Source organism: Pholis gunnellus (genome assembly GCF_910591455.1).
Source record: "Pholis gunnellus genome assembly, chromosome: 19".
Classification (NCBI taxonomy): Eukaryota; Metazoa; Chordata; class Actinopteri; order Perciformes; family Pholidae; genus Pholis; species Pholis gunnellus.
The window spans coordinates 15638851-15658571 of NC_136546.1; the positions used below are offsets into that span (position 1 = coordinate 15638851).

General features: G+C 43.8%; 1 protein-coding gene across 1 annotated transcript in view; it reads left to right on the forward strand.

The window, feature by feature from the left end:
• Positions 1 to 385: 385 nt before the first annotated feature.
• Positions 386 to 19721, forward strand: part of itsn2a (intersectin 2a) — a 33253-nt gene continuing 13917 nt past the window's right edge. Inside the window, exons 1-16 of the mRNA XM_079180495.1 lie at positions 386 to 437; positions 6593 to 6664; positions 11536 to 11628; positions 11725 to 11788; positions 12089 to 12264; positions 12582 to 12803; positions 14448 to 14541; positions 16588 to 16730; positions 17002 to 17065; positions 17835 to 17972; positions 18064 to 18170; positions 18267 to 18517; positions 18607 to 18756; positions 18830 to 18970; positions 19091 to 19178; positions 19276 to 19415. Coding sequence (XP_079036621.1) covers positions 6658 to 6664; positions 11536 to 11628; positions 11725 to 11788; positions 12089 to 12264; positions 12582 to 12803; positions 14448 to 14541; positions 16588 to 16730; positions 17002 to 17065; positions 17835 to 17972; positions 18064 to 18170; positions 18267 to 18517; positions 18607 to 18756; positions 18830 to 18970; positions 19091 to 19178; positions 19276 to 19415 — 1878 coding nt within the window. The 5' untranslated portion in view covers positions 386 to 437; positions 6593 to 6657. The remainder of the gene's footprint in view (positions 438 to 6592; positions 6665 to 11535; positions 11629 to 11724; positions 11789 to 12088; positions 12265 to 12581; positions 12804 to 14447; positions 14542 to 16587; positions 16731 to 17001; positions 17066 to 17834; positions 17973 to 18063; positions 18171 to 18266; positions 18518 to 18606; positions 18757 to 18829; positions 18971 to 19090; positions 19179 to 19275; positions 19416 to 19721) is intronic.

The window sequence follows — 19721 nt, forward strand, 5'->3', positions numbered from 1 at the left end:
ATTGTTAAAGTGGACACGTGTGGCAGTGTAGTCAGTCAGACATTACAACACACTTAGCCTCGTGACCTGCTGCGCTTTAACATTAATCTACAGAGGTTCAACAATTACTTTCTCTTAAATTTAGTTTATTTGATTTCACACTTAAAATTAAGCAAGGTAAAATATATAAACTGAGTCCATCACATGCATACAAACTAAATGGTCTACTTGTGTTTTTGTTGTTTTTACCAAAATGTGATATTATGAGCGACAAGTAGTTTTATTGTGAAAGCCATTACCGGAAGTCCTATATCTGTGGGGCTTGACTCTCTGGAGACGCCCATTTCCAGTCCACACCGCCCCCCCCCCCCCCCGGCCGCTGGGTCGGTTCCTCCCTCTTCAGTAGCTAATTTTTCCTGCCTGGATGTCGGATCACCACCGCAGTTCAACCGCAACAGGTAAATGACAAGAAATCATTTTTTATGCATTTATCTGGACCGGACAGATGTAACACTACTGGACATCATCGCTGTTGTTCTTGTTGTTGTTGTTTTCTTACCTCTTCATAGAAGGTAATTTGAGATATCCTGATTTAATAATCCTAAATTGAACAGCCGAGGCAGTGTAGCGTAACATTGTAGCCTTGAGGTGATACATTTTTTGTCTACCCTAAAATATGTGAATTCCTGACACCTGTCACTACAATAACCCTCAGTGATGGCTTTTTGTCTGCGTTTTAAGATTAGGAACACACCATATGGCTAAAAACGCCTGTCAGTCGCTACAATTAGACCGGAATAAATGCTTGAATGTATTTCAACAGATGTGCTAAAATCACATTTCAAGATAAACCTTTTTAAAATCACCAAAATAAGGGCTGGCTGCTGCAAATTGCCTCTATCTTGTCAAGAATGTTGTCAGTCAGTGACAGTATATCTAGTGTGGTGTGATGAATGTTTTTATATATATATTTATTATCCATACAGCATATTACCTGCCACAAATATGCTATAGGCCATGTAGAATGGCTTTATTGTTTTATGCCAGAAAACATAAATCCAGAGGTTATTCACATCTTTTTCCCTGAAGTAAAGTTACCATTCACAGAGACAAATGACACAATGCTCCTTAAACATTCAGTGTACAAATCCAGCCCAATAATAATAATATGGCCACGTCTCTGGAGCTCCCCAGAGAGGAGTGAGTGTCTTTAAAGCATTTGAAATGAAAAGATGTTATCAGACGTTCAGATTGTTTCACATCACTGCAGTTTTCCATTCATCAATAAGGAGATGTTGAGGCAGGTGCAGCAGTCCATCCGCGCTCGTGTTCATTCACTGCAGCATCGACTAATTATAGGGATTGTTTAAAATGTGCGTGCTTTGTTTGTGTGTGTTCTGCTGCTCTCGGTTGGAAAAACAAAGAGGAGGCCTTTCGATGCTGAGTCCATCCACACTGCACTTCCCAAATGACATCTGGCCTCATCCCAACAGGGGACCGCTGCACATCCACCCGCCAAGAAGAGACGCACTGCATAACGCACACGTGCATATAAATGCACACAAGCGTACATGCATACTGTACATACATTCATTGTTGTATTGAAGGTTGGAGCTTAAATGCAGACTTTCAGGGTCCAGTTTCACATGACAGACGCAGTCAGCGAGAATGCCAATGCTTTATTGAAGACATTTTGAGCGTTATACTTTAAATCAAGAGAAAAAGTCTTGAGCCAAAGGGTTGTTAAGGTAAAAAAAGAGGCTTTGGTGAATCATTTCTCAAGCTGACCCACAAATGTATCAAAGGGATGATAAATATAAGACGGATTTCTTCTGCTTCCCGATTTTTCACCTGCAGCACAGCAGAGGAAGGTGTGTGGATGTCTTTGTGTGTTTCTGTGCTCTTGTGAACAGGCAGAAAATACTAGCACGCACACACACACACACACACACACACACAGGCCTCTTTCTTCCCGGGCTCAGCAAAGCTTCCTGGGCTGTGTCTGCCTGAACAGGGTCCCCCTCTGTTTGTGGAGTGTGTGTCGGACACACTCGTGCACACAGGCCGACGCATTGATACGAACATCCGAGCGCACTAGTGCGCCGCACACAGGTGTCAATCAGCATGCAGGGCAGAGTCAAAGGTTCTTTGATTCATTTTTCCCTCCCTCAGTGCAGTGGATCAGCAAACGCCTGGCCCTTTTAACGTTGACTCACGCTGTTCCCCTCAATCAAAAACTTTTCAAGTGCTAGAATTTTTAAACGTCAATATACCATCAATGCTGACACGTGCCCACACAAGAAGCACACTACTTTCAGCCTTAGTGTTTGATGTTGACACAATACTTTTAACCCAATGTTTGTTTATGTCAGTTGCCATCACGTGCATGACCAGATTAACCTGTCAGGAGGCCTAAAGGGCAGACATTTTGGTGTGGATCCCTATTGGTCCCCCCCCCCCCCCCCCCCCCACACACACACACACAATCATTGTGTATGTTCCCTGTTGCATTCAAGGTCTCAGTGCACACAGTACTCCTGTTACTGCCGAGGCCGCAGCCTTTCTAGATAATAAAAGATCATAATACTAGACACAGGGACTCTTTACAAGCTGTTCTGCAATATTAACTAACCACTTGACATGCAGTGTACCCCGGTGAGTCTGTGGCCCCAAAAGTCCCTTGGCCAATAGTTAATCAAGCCTTAATCATGTAATCAAAGCATGGAACTTCTCTCATGTGATACCCGGTTTTTAAGCTCCAGAAAACTAGTTTTGTAAATGAAAGCATGGATGAGTTGATTTGTAGTCTTTATGTCTCTTTTGAAGTGAAAACATATTCAAGAAATGTTGCCGTATATCCTTCCACCCTTCCGAAAAACAAACGTGTCAATAGAGTTACTAAAATAATCACAGGCCAAGTTACCTGACATGAACACAGGGATTAGTTTGTTTTGAACAGACCAGAGTTTTTTGTCGTCATTTGTAAGGTTTCTTTAAGATCTTTGCCAGGAAATGGCGAGACTTGAAGCAGCATTTAAATCATCACTGTGCGATAACGTGATATGTCTCTGCAACGTAACATCAGTCACATCAACACGGACTGAGCCAAAAGGTAAATCTGATTTTTTTTCTTTTTAAGTGCATACATTTCTGAAGTGCTCATGGGTCTTTAGGGATGACAGATGGAGACATCAAGTCGTGAGCCTCTGAAGGTGCTGTCAGTGTTGATGTAGAGGGTGTCCTCTGAGCCTCGTGTTGATTCTGTGTTGCTTTAATCCAGGATGTGTCCTGTTTGAACAGACGGCTCTCTAACGGGGCCAATAGGCGATAGATAATATCTTGTGTTTTTAAACCACACGCACCTCAGGGTACCAAAGTGTTTGTGTGTGTGAGGGTGGATGGGAGTCTGCTAAATACCCTCATGCAAAGTGTTTACATAAGCGAGTTTAAAGCGCACACATACAGTATTTACACAGACATACACCCACATAGCTCAGGGGCCTATTAAGAAAATGCTTTTGTAGTTTTATAAATGAATAGTTTACCTAGTAATGATTATTCTGGTATTATCTACTTTGCCTCCTGTCAGTTGAAACACGGTGAAGCTTTAATCCATAACGCACGGTGAGTTACAATGACTGCTGTCACATTACATTACATAACACAGCTTCATAAGTGTTTACTAAGTGGAGATTTACCACATCCCTAAATTACAACAGGTTACACTACGCAAACTTATTTTTACATAAATATTAGTTTTTAATAACACTGTATACCAAGACTGCCAGGTGTAACTGTTGCATATAGAGTGCTGCAGGATGGAGTCCTACAAACTGCACTTTTGGTTCGCTAGTCTCAAAGTCGATGTTTTTTGTGTGTGTTTTTGTTTAGACGCTCAAAATAAGGTCTATGGATAATACAAGTTTAAGAGATTTAAAAGTTTTGTTCTACGATATAAGATATGTCGGTAAATATCCCCCAATTTTGAAGCGCTTACCTGTTCTAAGATTGATAACAAGCGTCTAAATGAGACAAAAAAACGGCCTTGCTTTACGGCCTTGTTGTGCATACTTACGCTCATGCGATGTATAGTTTGTTTAAAGCCTAACGTTAGCTTTTTACTTCTGCCGAGCGCATTCACGCTTCAAAAATCATATGTTGTGTCCATTTGTGAAGATTATCTTGCTGAATGAAACGTGTCAGTATCATAAACTTGTGTTTGCCAGAGAGATTATTTTCGGCAATAATCCAATATCCAATGGAAAAATCCCATTGGCTATGTTAACTTCTGGGTTAGCCTGAGCTAACTGACAAAGCAAACATTAGTGTGTTAACATATGACCTGTTTAGAGCGCAGAGGAAAAGAGATAATGTAGAACGTAGCACATCTAACCTGACACTTAATACATTTATGTTGAATAATTATGTGAACTGGGAAGATTTATACATTTTAGTAAAATAACTTTGAGAAAATAATGTTGAGACTCTGCATTAGCTAGTTTGAAACTAGCTAGTGATGCGAGCTAGTTTAGTGGTTTCTAAGAACTATGGGTGGATACTGTGTCTAAAATCCCAGTTCATCATGCAGTGACAAATTAAGATGGCTACTCACAGTTAGCCTTAAGTGTTACTTTATTAGGATTACCAAGATTTTCTCAGAGCAACTGCTTTTTTTGTATTATCCAAACATTTTTGTTTGTATTTCCCTGGAAGGAGTTGTGTTTTTTTTTGTACTTGGAATGCCAGTATTGTTTGCCTGTGCGTGCACTAGCGCAGATATTCAAGTGTGTGCGGAGGCATACGTCACAGTTCATTGCTCTTAAGTAATTGGCAGTGCCAGCATGTGCAGAGAATGATTTATACTACGACAACCTCAGCTCCCCCTCCAGGAATTCACACGCAAAGAGGGGAAGCCGATGATGGAACAACAGAGTAACAAGAGCAGAAGGAGAGGAGAGGGATGAAATAAATTTGGTGGGAGTCATATAAGAGGGGATGCATGTTCGAGTGAGACATGATTGAGAAGTAGGGGAACAGAGATGAAAAAGAAAGTGAAGTGGGGTAAAAAAAGTGTGGAGGCAGAGAGGAGATTGCTTCGACCTGACAGGAATCACAGCTGATGAGAGCTTGCTCCTTAGCTATAGGCTTGTAGATAGATGGATGAAACAGGAGGAAATAAAGGGTTAGGTCTGAGTGGAGGGACTAATAGAATCTGAAGAACAGGATTGAAGGGGTGGCTAGAATAAGGGAATGGGAAACTCAGCTTGGGGGTGAAAAAGGAGGGAAACTGCCTCTATAAATTTCTATTTGAAGATGGAGGAAACACAAATGATTGGGAATATGGGGTGTGTATTGCTGGAGTAATTGGACTGAAAAATGATTCGGCAACAACGGCATAGCAAAGGAAAAGGATAAATGGCAAGAGGAACAATAGACTAGACGTGGATTCTTTTTATGTGGCAGGGCATGCCGTAACGCTGAGAAATGAAAGCCCGTGCACACAGGGCTCATTTTCCAATTTAAGAGTATTACCTGCATGGGCTCATTTGTCCCCTCTACCTCCTGGGTCTCTGCCAGAGATCCCCACAGAGGAATATCTCATCAGGTGGGCCAGGCTCCATGCCCACTGACGACAACAGTGGATGCAAACTGCACTCAATACATCCATAGCTCTTTATTTTGTGTTTAGTGTGTGCGGTGCACATACACGTGGGAATACATGTTTTATCTTTCAACTTAATCAGAAATGCCCTTTATGAGATGCTCCTATTAGGACAAATATGTATAACCCCAAAAAGACTAATATTTATATTCCTGATAAAACAAATTGTGTTTTGCCAACAGGGAAGATACATACATTCCTAATAATGTAAATGTGTATACTACTAAAACAGGAAATATTAATATTCCTAATTAAAGAAATATGTATATTCCTAATGAGAGAAATATTTCCAATCCTGATAAAACAAATATTTATATCGGAAAAAAAGACAAATATTTAAATTCCTGTCAAGACAAATTTATATTCAAATACATATTCCCAATAAGTGCCAAACCATGACTCAGTGGCAATGAAAGAAAACCACTAAAACCACTGCAGATATAAAGATACTCTTATATTTGCAAAAAGCCGCCATCTGTGATGCGAGAGCAGACAACGATAGATGCTCGCTCTCTTCTCAGACCACCATCATTCTTCCTTCCTCTGTATCCTTCAGCTGTCTGTCCTCCTCTTGCCTACTTCTCCCCGGTAGCATTGTCTTCCTTCTTTTCTCCTCATCCTCATCCTCCCTCTCCCTCCTCTCTCTCTGTCATGTTGTCCCCCTCCTCTCTCTCTCTCTCTCTCTCCCTCTCTCTCTCTCTATTTCCCCTCCTCTGTCCCTCCCTCGCTCTGTCATCCCTCTCCGTGTTAGCCGTTCACTGTGCCTTCCTTGCATTTTTAACCGGGGGATGAAATTATTCCCCCTCTTGCCCGCATTTATATCGTTTCCATTCTCTTTCTTACTCACACACGCATGCTTGCGTTTCTCACATATACGCCCGCTGCTCTGTGACACACACACACACACACACTCTCACACTCACGTCTTCCTCCCTCTCTCTTTCTCTGCAGATGTCTGAGAGCTAGCCAGCTGAGTAGAGGACTCACCTCTCCGCCCGTGCTCTCCACCTGCAGCCATGAATGGTAAGAACACTTTGTCTTGCATGTGATATTTTCGTCTACGGGAGGAAATGATGTACTTTGCGGAGAGAGGTCAGGGCGGAAATTCGAATTTAACAGACTTTAAAAAAAATCTTTAACGAAAAAACCCCAGAAATGGAGAGACAGAGCTGACCAATAAGCAGCAGTTGTGTCGTGCCACTTCTTTAAACTTTAATCGTTCTCTCTGCTCGTCTTCCTGTCGAGACTGGAAGGTGCGTTTGTGACAGTCTCTCAGGATGTTTGGATGTTTGCGTGACTGCTTGTCCCTACTGTCAGCTGTAAACTGGACCCTGAGATCGGGTAAATAGGATATTGATCTGGTGCTGGAGTGAAGGATCAGACTTAAAACTGAACCCCGTCTCTGATCCCGTGACATTTCACATGTCTTTAATTAATTTTATGCGAATCATGAGCTATTCTTGCGTATGTTTTGCGTGGGGAAATGCCTCTGTTTCTGTCGTTGTGCTCACTCTTGGATGTTATGCATCGCTTTTGTCCTCGGTGTGTGGACAGAATTGCTCAAAAGTGTGTGTGTGTGTGTGTGTGTGTGTGTGTGTGTGTGTGTGTGTGTGTGTGTGTGTGTGTGTGTGTGTGTGTGTGTGTGTGTGTGTGTGTGTGTGTGTGTGTGTGTGTGTGTGTGTGTGAATCCTCTTGTTTCACAGCCTTTGATCATAGAACAGTAGTTGCCGCTCCTTAAGGGCCTCTATGGGAAATGCCTCGGAGGAGGTTTGTGTGTGTTTGCGTGTGTGTTGGATGCATCTCGTCCACATGACTAATTCTGCATTTTAACAAAGTGCCAACACCCCCCCCCCCCCCCAACAACTACACTCCCTGCTTCAATCCCATCCAGTAAATAAATACTAGGAGAGAGCAATTCCGACTCACAGCATCAGTATGTGATGAGCTTCTCCGTCGAGCGGGGAAGGCCGAGCTCTTTGCTTCATTGCGCACTTATGAACACGGGTGAATCTGTAATGAGCCAATTGTAGAGTCATTAGTTAGTCGATTTCCGAAACAGGTGGACACGGCATGCAACAGTGTCCGCTGACATGCTGCAGCGTGCACAGACTGTTCATCCATCGAAGCGATCCGAAGCGTTTGATGTGTAAATAATTACGGAAGCAGTGATGTGGTTTCCCCCAGAAGGCCCGGCCAGCGATGGGTGTCTGGAGGTTTGACTCCAGCGTCCCCCTAAGGACTGTACAGCACCTAGACAACAGCGCACTGGCTGACAAAGGGAAGTTACACCACACAAGCAGAGGCTCTTTGTGTCGCAGCTGCTGTGGCACAGTTGGTTTAAATTCTGCGCAGCCATTCGTCGCTGTGGAAGCTATTCCATGAGAGTGTTACTGCCAGTTTTTTTTGTGTGTGTGTGTTTGTTTTCTGTAGATGGACCGACTGTGTGCTATGTTGTCCCAATATTTGCTGACCGGCTCTTGTGTGTTCGCTGAGAGTTTGTGTTCTAGGTTTCTGTGCAGGAAGCTGTTCCTCTTATATTACAGTCCAGGTGGCGGGCTTGACGGTGTATGTTGGGATGGGTTCACAGTGACGGCCTGTCAGGATGCTAACAGAAACCCAGGGAAGGAATAACGGAGAAACGAGATAAGAATGCTGGTTTACGGCACAAACGAGATATTACTTGTTAAATGGGGAGCTTCAGAGCTGCTGATGGGCCTCCTGCTTTTAGTCTTTTATGCCAAGCTAAGCCAATCGTCACCTGGCTCCAGCTTCATATTTGGAGTCTTTAAAAAAGCAGATTAAATAGCCAAAAGACTCATTATAATCCGCTCTTATTTGCTAAGTATTCCAAAATTTGGCACCGTTTTATCTGGTCGCACATTGAGTGGTCTTATGCTGTCAAGACCCCCATGGATTGGTGTGAAAGGAGCTTTGCGGTGCCCCACTTATTTGCCGAGCTGATGCACACATGCTGGATCGACTGACAGGCCTGTGGATGCGGCCATGCTAGCTACATGTCCCAGTGGCCCTGTGCTAAATATCTCCTCCCCTTTTCCCTCCACTTACAATAGCCTCTAAACGAGGTCTGTCAAAGCCAACGAGACAGTGCGGAGAATACTCACATCTCCGTGAGAGATTAATTACTTTCGCCTTTTCGTGGCTGCAATTTTGCTGACGGTGCCAAATCTAGGTCGGGGACCGCAAGGTGCTAAAGTTGGCTTTGTCGGGGGGGGGAAGTGCATACCTGAACAGGTGTTACCGTGGTGGTTTAGAGAAGAGTGAGTTGGTTCTGGTACTGAGACCAGTTCAAGGCAGTCAGTCCGGAGTGTTCTGTGAAGCAAAGCAGTTTTTATTTATAATATTTGAATCTTTCTCCCTTTAACTCTGTAGTTACACATTTCATCTGCTGGGCACTTAGAAGGGACTGATGGGCTGTAACTTGGTGTCATTCCTCAGAGATGTGTGTGTGTGTGTGTGTGTGTGTGTGTGTGTGTGTGTGTGTGTGTGTGTGTGTGTGTGTGTGTGTGTGTGTGTGTGTGTGTGTGTGTGTGTGTGTGTGTGTGTGTGTGTGTGTGTGTGTGTGTGTGTGTGTGTGTGTGTGTGTGTGTGTGTGTGTGTGTGTGCTGTGTCAACAGTGGCTAGTGGAGTGTTTGGGTTAGCACAGGGGAGGAAGTTCCATCATGGGCAGGGTGGCATTTCCTGAAGCTGGTGAATAAATTACACTCTAGATACCAGGTCTCTAAAGACATTCACACATAAACAGCACAAAGTTTTGCATTTTGCCAAATAACAATATTACAGCTACGATATTAGAACTATAGTTTTTGTCCTTATCTCTGCAGACTTCATTCCTATTCCTCTGAATCTTTTGCATCTACCAGAGATACCCTCCCCTGATAATGGTGTCGTTGTTCATGTTGAAGTGGAAAGTTTAGAGAGAACTTCCTGTGTAAGATATTGTCTGTCTCTAAGAAGAAATCAGAATCAGAGTGACTTTATTCCCAACATGTCGCTTATCGAGAGGAAATATGGGATTATCATGAAAATCAATAAAAGCAATCGCATGATTAATTATTTTAGATTATATAACAAAACAATGTCCCGAGGCCAAATAACATCTTTAGATTCGGTCAATTTAAAGTTTTGACTTCTGACCCAGTGTTTCATCGATGCGCTCACAACGATAGGCGGTGAATTAATTTAAAAGACAAACTCTCAACACGTTGTCTTCATTTCACACTAAACTAACTGTTGTAAAAAATCCGTCTAAACATTTCGTTTGAGGGTTGACTGGCGCCAGCGAGGCCCGTCTGTCGCTGTCGGGCAGAGAATGATCTGTTTAGGAACTGAGCTACAGAAGGAGCTCATAGACAAAGTTTGTTCTTTTTTTTCCCACCCAGTTGTTTTCCATCTGTAACATCGCAACTATCCACTTTACAACCGAAGCCTTTCTCACATGAAACCATCTGTTTCTACCGTCTGAATGTAGGTTACAGTCGATTAACTTGTCCATCACTCTACTTCTATATCTCCGCTGTCTGGGCTCGTTATCTGTCATGTTGTCCTTATCTGCATCTCTGTCCTTCAATTACTGCCATATGGGGAGATCCAGCTGTGCACAACGTCCATACAGTCCCTCCTTTAATTAAAAATGGCCTCAGCGCTCCCAAGTTATGAAAACGAAATGAAGGGAAAAGGCTTTGAGTGTACCCTGATCGTGATTTGATTCATTTCGTGGATTCCCTGATGATTAATTGATTATCAGCTCCAATGATAATCTCTCCCCCCCCTTCCCTCTATTAAAGGTGTTTTAGAAAAATTAGTAAGAATTAAGTTTCGCACCCCTCACACAGCACATTCGACTTCATATTTAATTCATGGACAACCCTGAACTTACCTTGAGAAATGCATGAGTGGAGCGGAGTGGGGAAAAAAAAGCTGACTGGACTTTTTTACACATTAATCATTGTTGGGAGTTGGTGGTGAGTGGTTTCATCTGAGGGGAGGATCTCATTTGGGATGGAAATTATGCAGACTTTTTGGGTGGCGGAGTTAAAAAACACACTGAATTCGGTATTAGCATTTCCGCTTTGGGGACTTTCAACATGTTGCTGCATTTGTGTGTGTTGACGAGTGGAGCGCAGCCCACGCATAATGGTTTAAAATAGCTTTCTTCTCTTTATCTTTCTTCCTAAGAACTGGCGCTGTTTTATTTAGGGAAGTTTGGGGCTCCAAAATGTAGCTGGCATTATATTAAAGCAGGATCCTTTTTGGATTTGAGCTCTTTTTGCATAGCAGCACCAGTGACGGCCGCTGACGTTGTGTAGAATTACAGTCTGTTGAAATGATAATGTGTGGTGTATATACTGTATGCATTTGTTAGTTTGCATCTCTGTCTGAGTTTTTGCAGTGCTTGTGTTACTTTTTACTCGTGTTAGAGGCGTAGCTCTTTGGATGGCAATGTCGGTCGATGCCGTGGCATTTTTTTACCCACATTCATGGTCTCCAGAGGATCAGACCAACTGACTTTGGTGATCCCCTGACTGTTCTTCTTGCTCCACCGTGAGGTGGACATTTCTGTTTTTAGGATATCCTGATTTTTTTTCTCCATAAGGCATTTTTTGCTTTTGATATTTGCAAGTGCAGTGAGAGACAGGAAACATAGTGCGAGAGAGTCCCTGGCCAAAATCCAACTGTGGACATTTCGGGTTATGTGGCATGCATCTTAACCAGTTTGCTACAGGGAGGTGGCTCACACTTTTTAGTGATCCTTTACCCTGTTATTGCCTATTAAAGATGTTGTGTTTGAACAAGATTTGCACCAACTTTAGGAGGCCTCTCAAAATCCTGTTTTCATTGCGATTTCAAAATAACATCTCTTGGCTTTTGTCCAGGCGGAGCCAGCGTGTGGGCCATCACTCCAGAGGAGAGGGGGAAACACGACAAACAGTTTGACACCCTCGCCCCCGTCCTCAGCTATGTCTCTGGTAGGCTGTTGTCACAACAAACAGAAGTGTCATCGGTTTGTAAGCTCTATCAAATGCCCGTCTCTCTTAATTCTAGTGATTTTTGTCTGTTTCCAGGAGAACAAGCCAGGAAATTCTTCCTCCAGTCTGGCCTTCCTGCTTCTGTCCTGGCTGAGATCTGGTAAGCACCATTGAATCACAATGTTAAGACAGAGCAAGTAGGTCAGTAGGTCCAACATTTGTTTTTTGGCCAGAGTTAGTTTGGTCTTCTCGGCCTGCTTTTTATTTCCTGTAGAGCACTCACTTCCTTCACAGCCTGCCCCACCCAGTAAAGTGAATGTGGTGTGTGTGTATACTGTAATCAGAACAGAACCTTGTGTAACCCTCGCCCTTTATACTGTCTAAGAAAGACAAGGAATGCACACTTTGCTATAATCAGATCATATTATAAGTCAGCTCGCTCTTTCTCCTTCTCCTGTAGGAACCTAGCTGACATGGACAGCGATGGGAAGATGGACAGACAGGAGTTTTCCATCGCTATGAAGCTCATTAAACTCACACTTCAGGGGCGGAACTTACCGTCTGTCTTGCCAATCACCATAAAGCAACCTCCCGTCTCCAATTCAGCGTCAACCATCCCTTCTTCAGCACGTTTTGGTAAAGATTTGTCGGAGGATTTTACAGCCACAATCCAGTTTCAAAACCACGACATCTCAACTCTTTGTCTCACGACTGTGTCTCTTAGAAGTGTTGTTTCACAACTAATAATAACTCATACATTTTAGTTGTATTTCAAAATGGGATGCTTATGTATCTGAAAAAGAAATAGCTCCTCTCACAAAGTGATCTTCACTCAGTTGAGCTTCGGTAAAAATGGAAGTTTCCCATTTTTAAATTCAACTATAAGTTACTCTCTCTACTGAATGGTCTTCTGGATCAGTTCATGTTTACATGTGTGTGTTTCCTACTTGCAGGAATGGGTTCTATGCCAAACCTGTCAATCGGTCTGTCATCCATGTCAACTATGTCAGCCATGCCCATCCTAACACCCCTCCCGGCTAACCACTCCATGCACTCTGTGCAAACCCTTCTGCCAACGCCAATGACTCTGCCCCTCATCCACTGCCTGGGAAGCTGTGGACTCCCCAACGGCAATGTCAACCTCCTCACCCCACCTCTTGTTCCCAACAATTCAGGTTGGTTCTGCAGTGGAACCATTCCGATTTGCTCCAGGGACAAATACAGCTAGATATTGAGTAGTGGATTAGCACCAATTCTTTCCAATTTAACCTGGGATTATAAAAAGTGAATGTGCGCTGAAGATTTTGGATTATGTTCCAGAGTAACCGAGATATTTCACTGGCACATGTCCCAAAATGAGATTAAATGCAAAAAAGGAGAACATTAACAAAAACGAGCCTGCCAGAACAGCATAGATAAGAGGCTTATGCTATTGATAACTTCTACACATGCAAATAAACCCATTACCATAGCATTACAGCTGGGAACACAGATCCAGGTAAAATGAGAGGAATACATGTGTTTATGTCTGTTCTCATCTTTTTTCGGCGCTTGAAATTTTCGGTGTAAATCTACTCAATATTTCAGAACGTCCCAAGGTCCTTGGATGTTGTTGCAGCAGCTCATTGTAGACTACAATTCTAATCATAACATGACTTATTACTAAATGGAGATTATGCATTGATAAATTAAAATAGGTTACATCACAGTCTAGTTCTTATGAAGAGATTAGTTGTCACTTAACGTTTAAACCAAGTAACTACCAGGTTTATCTGCTACATGGCTAACTGAAACCAACCGCCAAAGCTAACGTTAGCGAGCTAACATATGTAGTCTTGGAAAAGGAGGAGTGAGCGAAGGGGTATTCAGCTGGTTGCAATCTGCAATGTGCCGCCAAATCCTACACACTGTGCCTTTAAGTTTGGTGCAGCTTAAAACTAGTAGTTACTAAGAGCTTTGAGGTTAGGAAGGAATAATGAATAGCTTGGTGCAACCCAATCCTGGTGTGTAATGTTCAGTGTAGCAGGGTCAGTTATTCATTCAGGTCTTGTGCATTTATGGTGCGGTGTTAATGTAACGCATGTAAGATGAAAGGGCTGCAGCTTATCCACCCCCTGAGGGTTTCTATCTGACTTGAATGGAATATGGAAGTATCTGAACATAGGCTACTGTATGTGCATGTATCTTGCAGTATGCTGTAACAGCTGTTTTTTATTTACCACCAAGGAGATAAGTCACCACAGTAAAACATTGATATCAGGTGTGGATGCACCTATCGGGTGTACACATACTCATTGAGTCTGTTTTATCTTTTATCTGACTGTGCACTCTTCCTCTCTCAACTCCTCCGTCTGTCCTTTGGCGGCTCTCTTTATTCTCACCCTGTTCGAGATTCCTTTCCGGCTGTGAAATGGGCAACCTAATTAGCGTGACGTTTCTCTCCTATTTGGTGCTCCCTCGATCTTCATCCTTCCTCTCTGAAATGGTGAAAAATGTACCAGTGCCACTGCCGCAGCTTTCCAGACTAAACCCTCTGTGGCGCAGAGTTGCAGAAAGCAGCGATCGGTTTGTTTTTAACCAGATGTCAATAACCTTGCTGCTGGAGCTCTGTGTGCTGTGACTGTAAAGTATGAGGAGATAAGATTAGATGTACACACGTTCAAGGGCAGCTGCACCCTTCACATAGTATGTCAGAGATTGATTGCATATTTTTTTTAAAAAGCACATGCACACTTGTGCATTCAGCAGATTGTTTTGTCATATGTTTGTTAAAAAATGATATTTGACTATTAACCAGCTGCCTCCAACCCTATTTGCAGCGCTCCCTCTCTCTGGCTTTTCCTCTCCCATGGCGTTCTCTCCGTCCACCGGCATGTCGAAGGCCAACTCTCTTCTGGACCTTGGATCCAGCAGGTGAGAGTGTAAATAGATTGTCACTGTCAGCTCCCACCAAAATAGAGAATTTTGCTCATTTTGAATGTCCTCTGTCAGCACATCTGCACAAGTTCCTTCTGAAACATAAATTTAGAATCAAGCACTCAATTTCCAAGTTGGATTTATGGGAGATGTGACGATTTCTAAAATGCACCATTTATTATGCAGTGATTTTAAGGGAATGGCTGCTGTTAACACCGGTCTGTGTCGCACACTACCAGCCCATTCGCCCTGTGCTTACGAAGAAGCAGAGTTTTTGCGGGGAAGGGACGAGGATCAGAATGCAGGCAGAGATGAAACCCTTTGATAACAGAGAGAGCAGGAAGGGCATGTTGAAATCAGATTGCAACATTAGGAAGTGGGCTTGTTTAGAGTCAGAGGAAAAATGGCATTCTTACGGGAGGAGGTCACTGTTACTGTGAAGTTTCCATCTAAGCTGACTGGCTTGTGATCCCCTGGCTTTTCATCTAGACTTTATGACTTAATACTTGCAAAAATGATGAAACTCTCATCAGTCCCAAAAGCTAATGCTAAAAAGATAACATGCTAATGTTAGCATTTCAAATTCCTGCTGTATCTGCATAGAGCTGCTAGCGTGGCTGTAGAGTCTTGTTAAAGTTTAGGAAGAATTGTGTTTGTGTGTAAGATGAGGTCTGTAAAACATGTTAGAGAGTGGACTGAGCGAGATATATAGATATATGCACTGTTGTTTAGGTTCTGATAACTTGGGTTGTCCCGTTAAATGGCAACAATGACATATATACGTTATCAGCCGTGAATGTTGCCATATCTCAAAGAGAAGTGTATATAGGAGATGGCGACTGGAGGGGTTCGCAGTCCTACATCCATGGCACTCAAACTGCCACTGTCATTTGTGTTTTTGCACGAAGCACTTTAGCTCTGCCTGGATTAGTTACAGCAGTGGGATGTAATGAGGAGTAAACAAAGAAGAAATCAGAGTCCGGGAGGTGCAGTTTCAGTAACGGCCAGAATCCCTTAAGAAAGACAATAACATATCTAATATCCTCGATCCTTCACATGGTGTTATGTGTGGTTTGGGAAAATGAGCAGGAGTAGTGTCTGATTTCATTTTGAATGTATTGTTTTTAAATGGCCCAGTGTTTGTCCTGGCCTCAGGTGTAGGTGGTGGCAAGTATAAAAAATGGCAACAGCAGTGTAGGGGAGTCAAATACCAGTACAGGTTGATCCAGCAGCCATCCACATCACTTTAACCTCTCAACTTTCAGCTTTATTTTTGTCCCAGAAGGGCAAATGTTTTTTACAGCAACGCATATAACAATAGAATGAAAAATCATAGACATACAGAACAGTCGGGAAAGGAGAGGCGTCCTGAATGCAAGTGGGCTAGAAGTCAAACAACAGCAGTCACTGGTATGCGACTCGCATTTCCACAGTGTGCAAAGGCATCTTGTCCTGTTTTAGTTTTTTTCTCCCAGAACCATAACAAGTTTTAGTATAAGTGACTTATACCCTCCTGGTGGCACTAAGTCATTCACGCTCACACACACACACACACACACACACACAGTCACACACTGAAAAATATCCCCAAGGCGGAGGGAGGATCCCGCACTGCATCTCCCATTGTCTCCCTGAACCCTCTTCTATTTCAGACGAGCGCTGTAAGTTTCCACTCAGCTACAATGACTGAAAAAAAGGACATTCTTCTCAAATGAACATCATCGACCCAGCCTATGCTGTTGCTATTCTTGCAGAGCCGTTGTTTACTATAAAAACAGAAGGGCTGATTAGCGTAGCCGGAGTGTACAGCGCTGTCTCGTTGCAGAGAGTCATTGTCTACGTGGTCGGTTGCTTCCTCTACAGCTAATTAAGAGCTGAGAGATAACACCAGGGAGTCTCGGAGCAATTAGTGGGTTTAAGTCAAGGCTTGAATACAAAAGGAGAAAGGGAACGCTGACCATGTAATATTATTGTGTAATTTCCCTTTAGGTGATATCTTGGTGTAACCTCGTGCCTTTTTTTTTTTTCTTTCTCCGTCCATAGTTCAAACTCTTCCTCCACCACGTCGCTGGCCAGTAACTCTCCAAAGACGGGTGCAAGTGATTGGGCCGTCCCGCAGGGCGCGAGGCTCAAGTACCGTCAGCAGTTCAACACGCTAGACAAGCTCATGAGTGGCTACTTGTCTGGTAGGTCCCGCACGGACACACGCATACGTACACACTCCAGCCAAAACAAACAGGAGGTTCTCAGGAGCGCTTGGCTGCTCATGAGTGGCCTTTTGGGTAAAGTTTGACAGAGCGCACTCTGCGTCAGCTTCACTTTACACACAAGCATGCACTCACGGAACTCTCGTGATGGCTCTTAACCCCGCTTGACAGGACGTAGGCAAACACATCCACATCAGGTGGCGTGATAATTCACTGTGTTATTATTTCTGATGTCATTTTTACTTTGCAGGACCTCAGGTTAGAAATGCGCTGATTGCATCCAACCTGACCCAGACTCAGCTCGCCACCATCTGGTGAGTATAAGGTGTGTGTGTGTGTGTGTGTGTGTGTGTATGTGTGTGTGTAGCCAGGTAGCCACATCTCTGGCTGTGTGCCTTATTAAGTTCATACTGGTATCTATTGATCACTAGACAGGCAGAACATGTAGATGCATAATGCCATTAAATCAAATTTCTTCCCTTTATGTGGAGCTTAATGCCATGATTCACGGCACAAAACCTTTCCATGAGTAGGATTTAATGCCACTTGGTTTATCATTTACCAAAAAGAAAAAGAAAAATGATCCAAAATCATACCTCTTAATAAGTACAGATATACATACTATAAACAGCGATCCAGCTAGCAATAAAATATATATTTTTTGTATTTTAGCTCATTGTTGTTGTCTTATAAATCAAACATTCACTACTGGCTCAGCACCAAAAGGCAAACAGTCAAAGTTAACGTCTAGCTGATGAACCTAGTGAAGTATTTAGCATCTAAAGAGTAGTAGTAAAAAGTATTTCCCTCAGGATTTGGTGGAAACCAAATGAGTGTAAAGGACTAATGAGCCAGGTGTGTCAGTAAGGTTGCCGCTAATGAATCTCAATGTTGCTCTTTGTCTGCTGGATGAGTAAATAGGCAACTGTTTGCGAAGTCGTTCACAATCACGACTTGACAGCTTGTCTCGCTGCCTCTAAAGAAGACCAATATGCTGCTTTAAAATCATGATATTCTCACCAAAGGAAGTTTTTTTTATCTTTACCGCTTTACGACGTGAGCTACTATGTTGTGCGTACACAGGACCTTGGCAGACGTGGACAAGGACGGTCAGCTGCAAGCTGACGAGTTCATTCTGGCCATGCACCTCGTGGACATGGCTAAAACTGGCCGACCGCTACCCCTCACACTGCCTCAAGACCTGGTGCCTCCTTCTCTCAGGTAACGCACACACACAGATTGACATCAATGGATTATTTTATACATTCATTATTACATATTCATTGTTATCTCTTTTTTTGATACATTTCAGAGGAGGAATCAAGCCCAGTGAGCTTGTTAATGGAACGGGGCCCTACATAACTCCCTGTTTAATAGACACACCAGAGATAGAACCTGCACAAAAGACCAAGAGCAGTGGTATGGCATGTCCTGCACACAGTTTGTTGTGTTAGAATTTGACTCTTTAGTCTTCCTCTGGGTCAAACCTCTCTGTCTGTCTTTTCCTCTCCTTAGTGTCCTTTGAGGACAAGCTGAAGGAGAACTTTGTGCGAGGCAGCGCCGAGCTGGAGAAACGCCGACTGGCTCTGGAGGAAGAGCGGCGAAAGGAGAGGGAGAGGAGAGAGAGGGAGGAGAGGGAGGCTCATGAAAGGAGGGAGAGGGAGGCAAGGGAGCAGGAAAACCGGAGGAGGCTTGAGGAGGAGAGGCGGAGAGAAATGGAGAGACAGAGGGAGGAGGAGAGGCTGAGAGAGCTGGAGAGGAAGGAGGTGAGCTGGAGAAAATGGCCTCACCTGTGAGATGCCGAACATCTGGACCGCCGTGCCTCTGTGATGACCATGTTCCTTCGTGCTTTCAGGCGGCGAAGCAGGAGATGGAGCGCCAGCACAGGGAGGAGTGGGAGCGTGGGAAGAGAGAGGAGCTGGGCAGAAGGAAAGAGGGGGAGCAGGAGGAGATCTCCCGACTCAGGGCCAAAAAGAAGAGTCTCGAGTTGGAGCTGCAGGATGTGGTGAGACATTCAGAAATGAGCGCTCATAAGAAAGCATGGGGAGCACACTGACATCTCTTGCCTGGTCTCGCAGGGTAACAAGCACAAGCTGATCTCAGACCGTCTCCGTGACGCTCAGAGCAAGAGGCGGATTCTGAAGGCCGAGGTGGACCTCGTCAATCAGACGAGGGACTCGCGCATCGTAGAGATCAACGCGTTGCAGCTTCAGTTTGAGGTTAAAGAAATGCGTTTGCTTTAACTTCCTCCCTGTCATAAAATGTATTCAATTATTCCCATGGATGTTTGTTCTTTTCTTCATTTTCTGCTCGTATGTTTGCCTCGGTGTTTGCCTTAGGACTGGCAGAGGAAGCTCTCCCAGCTGGTCCCAGAACAACACAGGCTGACAGAAAAGCTGCGAATCATCAACCTCAACAAAATCTCCCGTGGGTGACAAACGCCTGTCGCACGACACACGGGACACCATGTCGGTCGCTGAATTCTCGACACTTGCCTCTGACCTTTTGACATTTGGCCTTGCAGCGGTGACTCTGACCTCGCTGGCCGGGACCGTGACGGAGAAAGGAGGGAACTGCCGGAGGCTGAAGGACCAGCTCGACACTCTGGAGAGGGAGACCACCGACAAACTGGCCCAGATGGAGCAGTACAACAAGGAGCTGAAGGTCAGTGATCGGCACAGACTTGTTCAGGATGTGGAGGCTGGTAATGACCTTTTTAGCCTAGTTTAGAATATTTATGTTCAATTCAGCTCATACTAGCCCGGGAAGAGCCAGGTCAGGCCACTACAGAGTAGTTCAGACCACTCATAGATTATTTTAGGTAACACAGCTTAGCTTTGAAGAAGTTTAGAATCACCTATAAAGCCAGACGAGCCGTATTCCCCTGTTTCCAGTATTTAGACAGCTAGCTAAGCTAATCAACTGGCTTATTCCAAAATTAATGCGCAGACACGAAAGTCGTCATTTTCT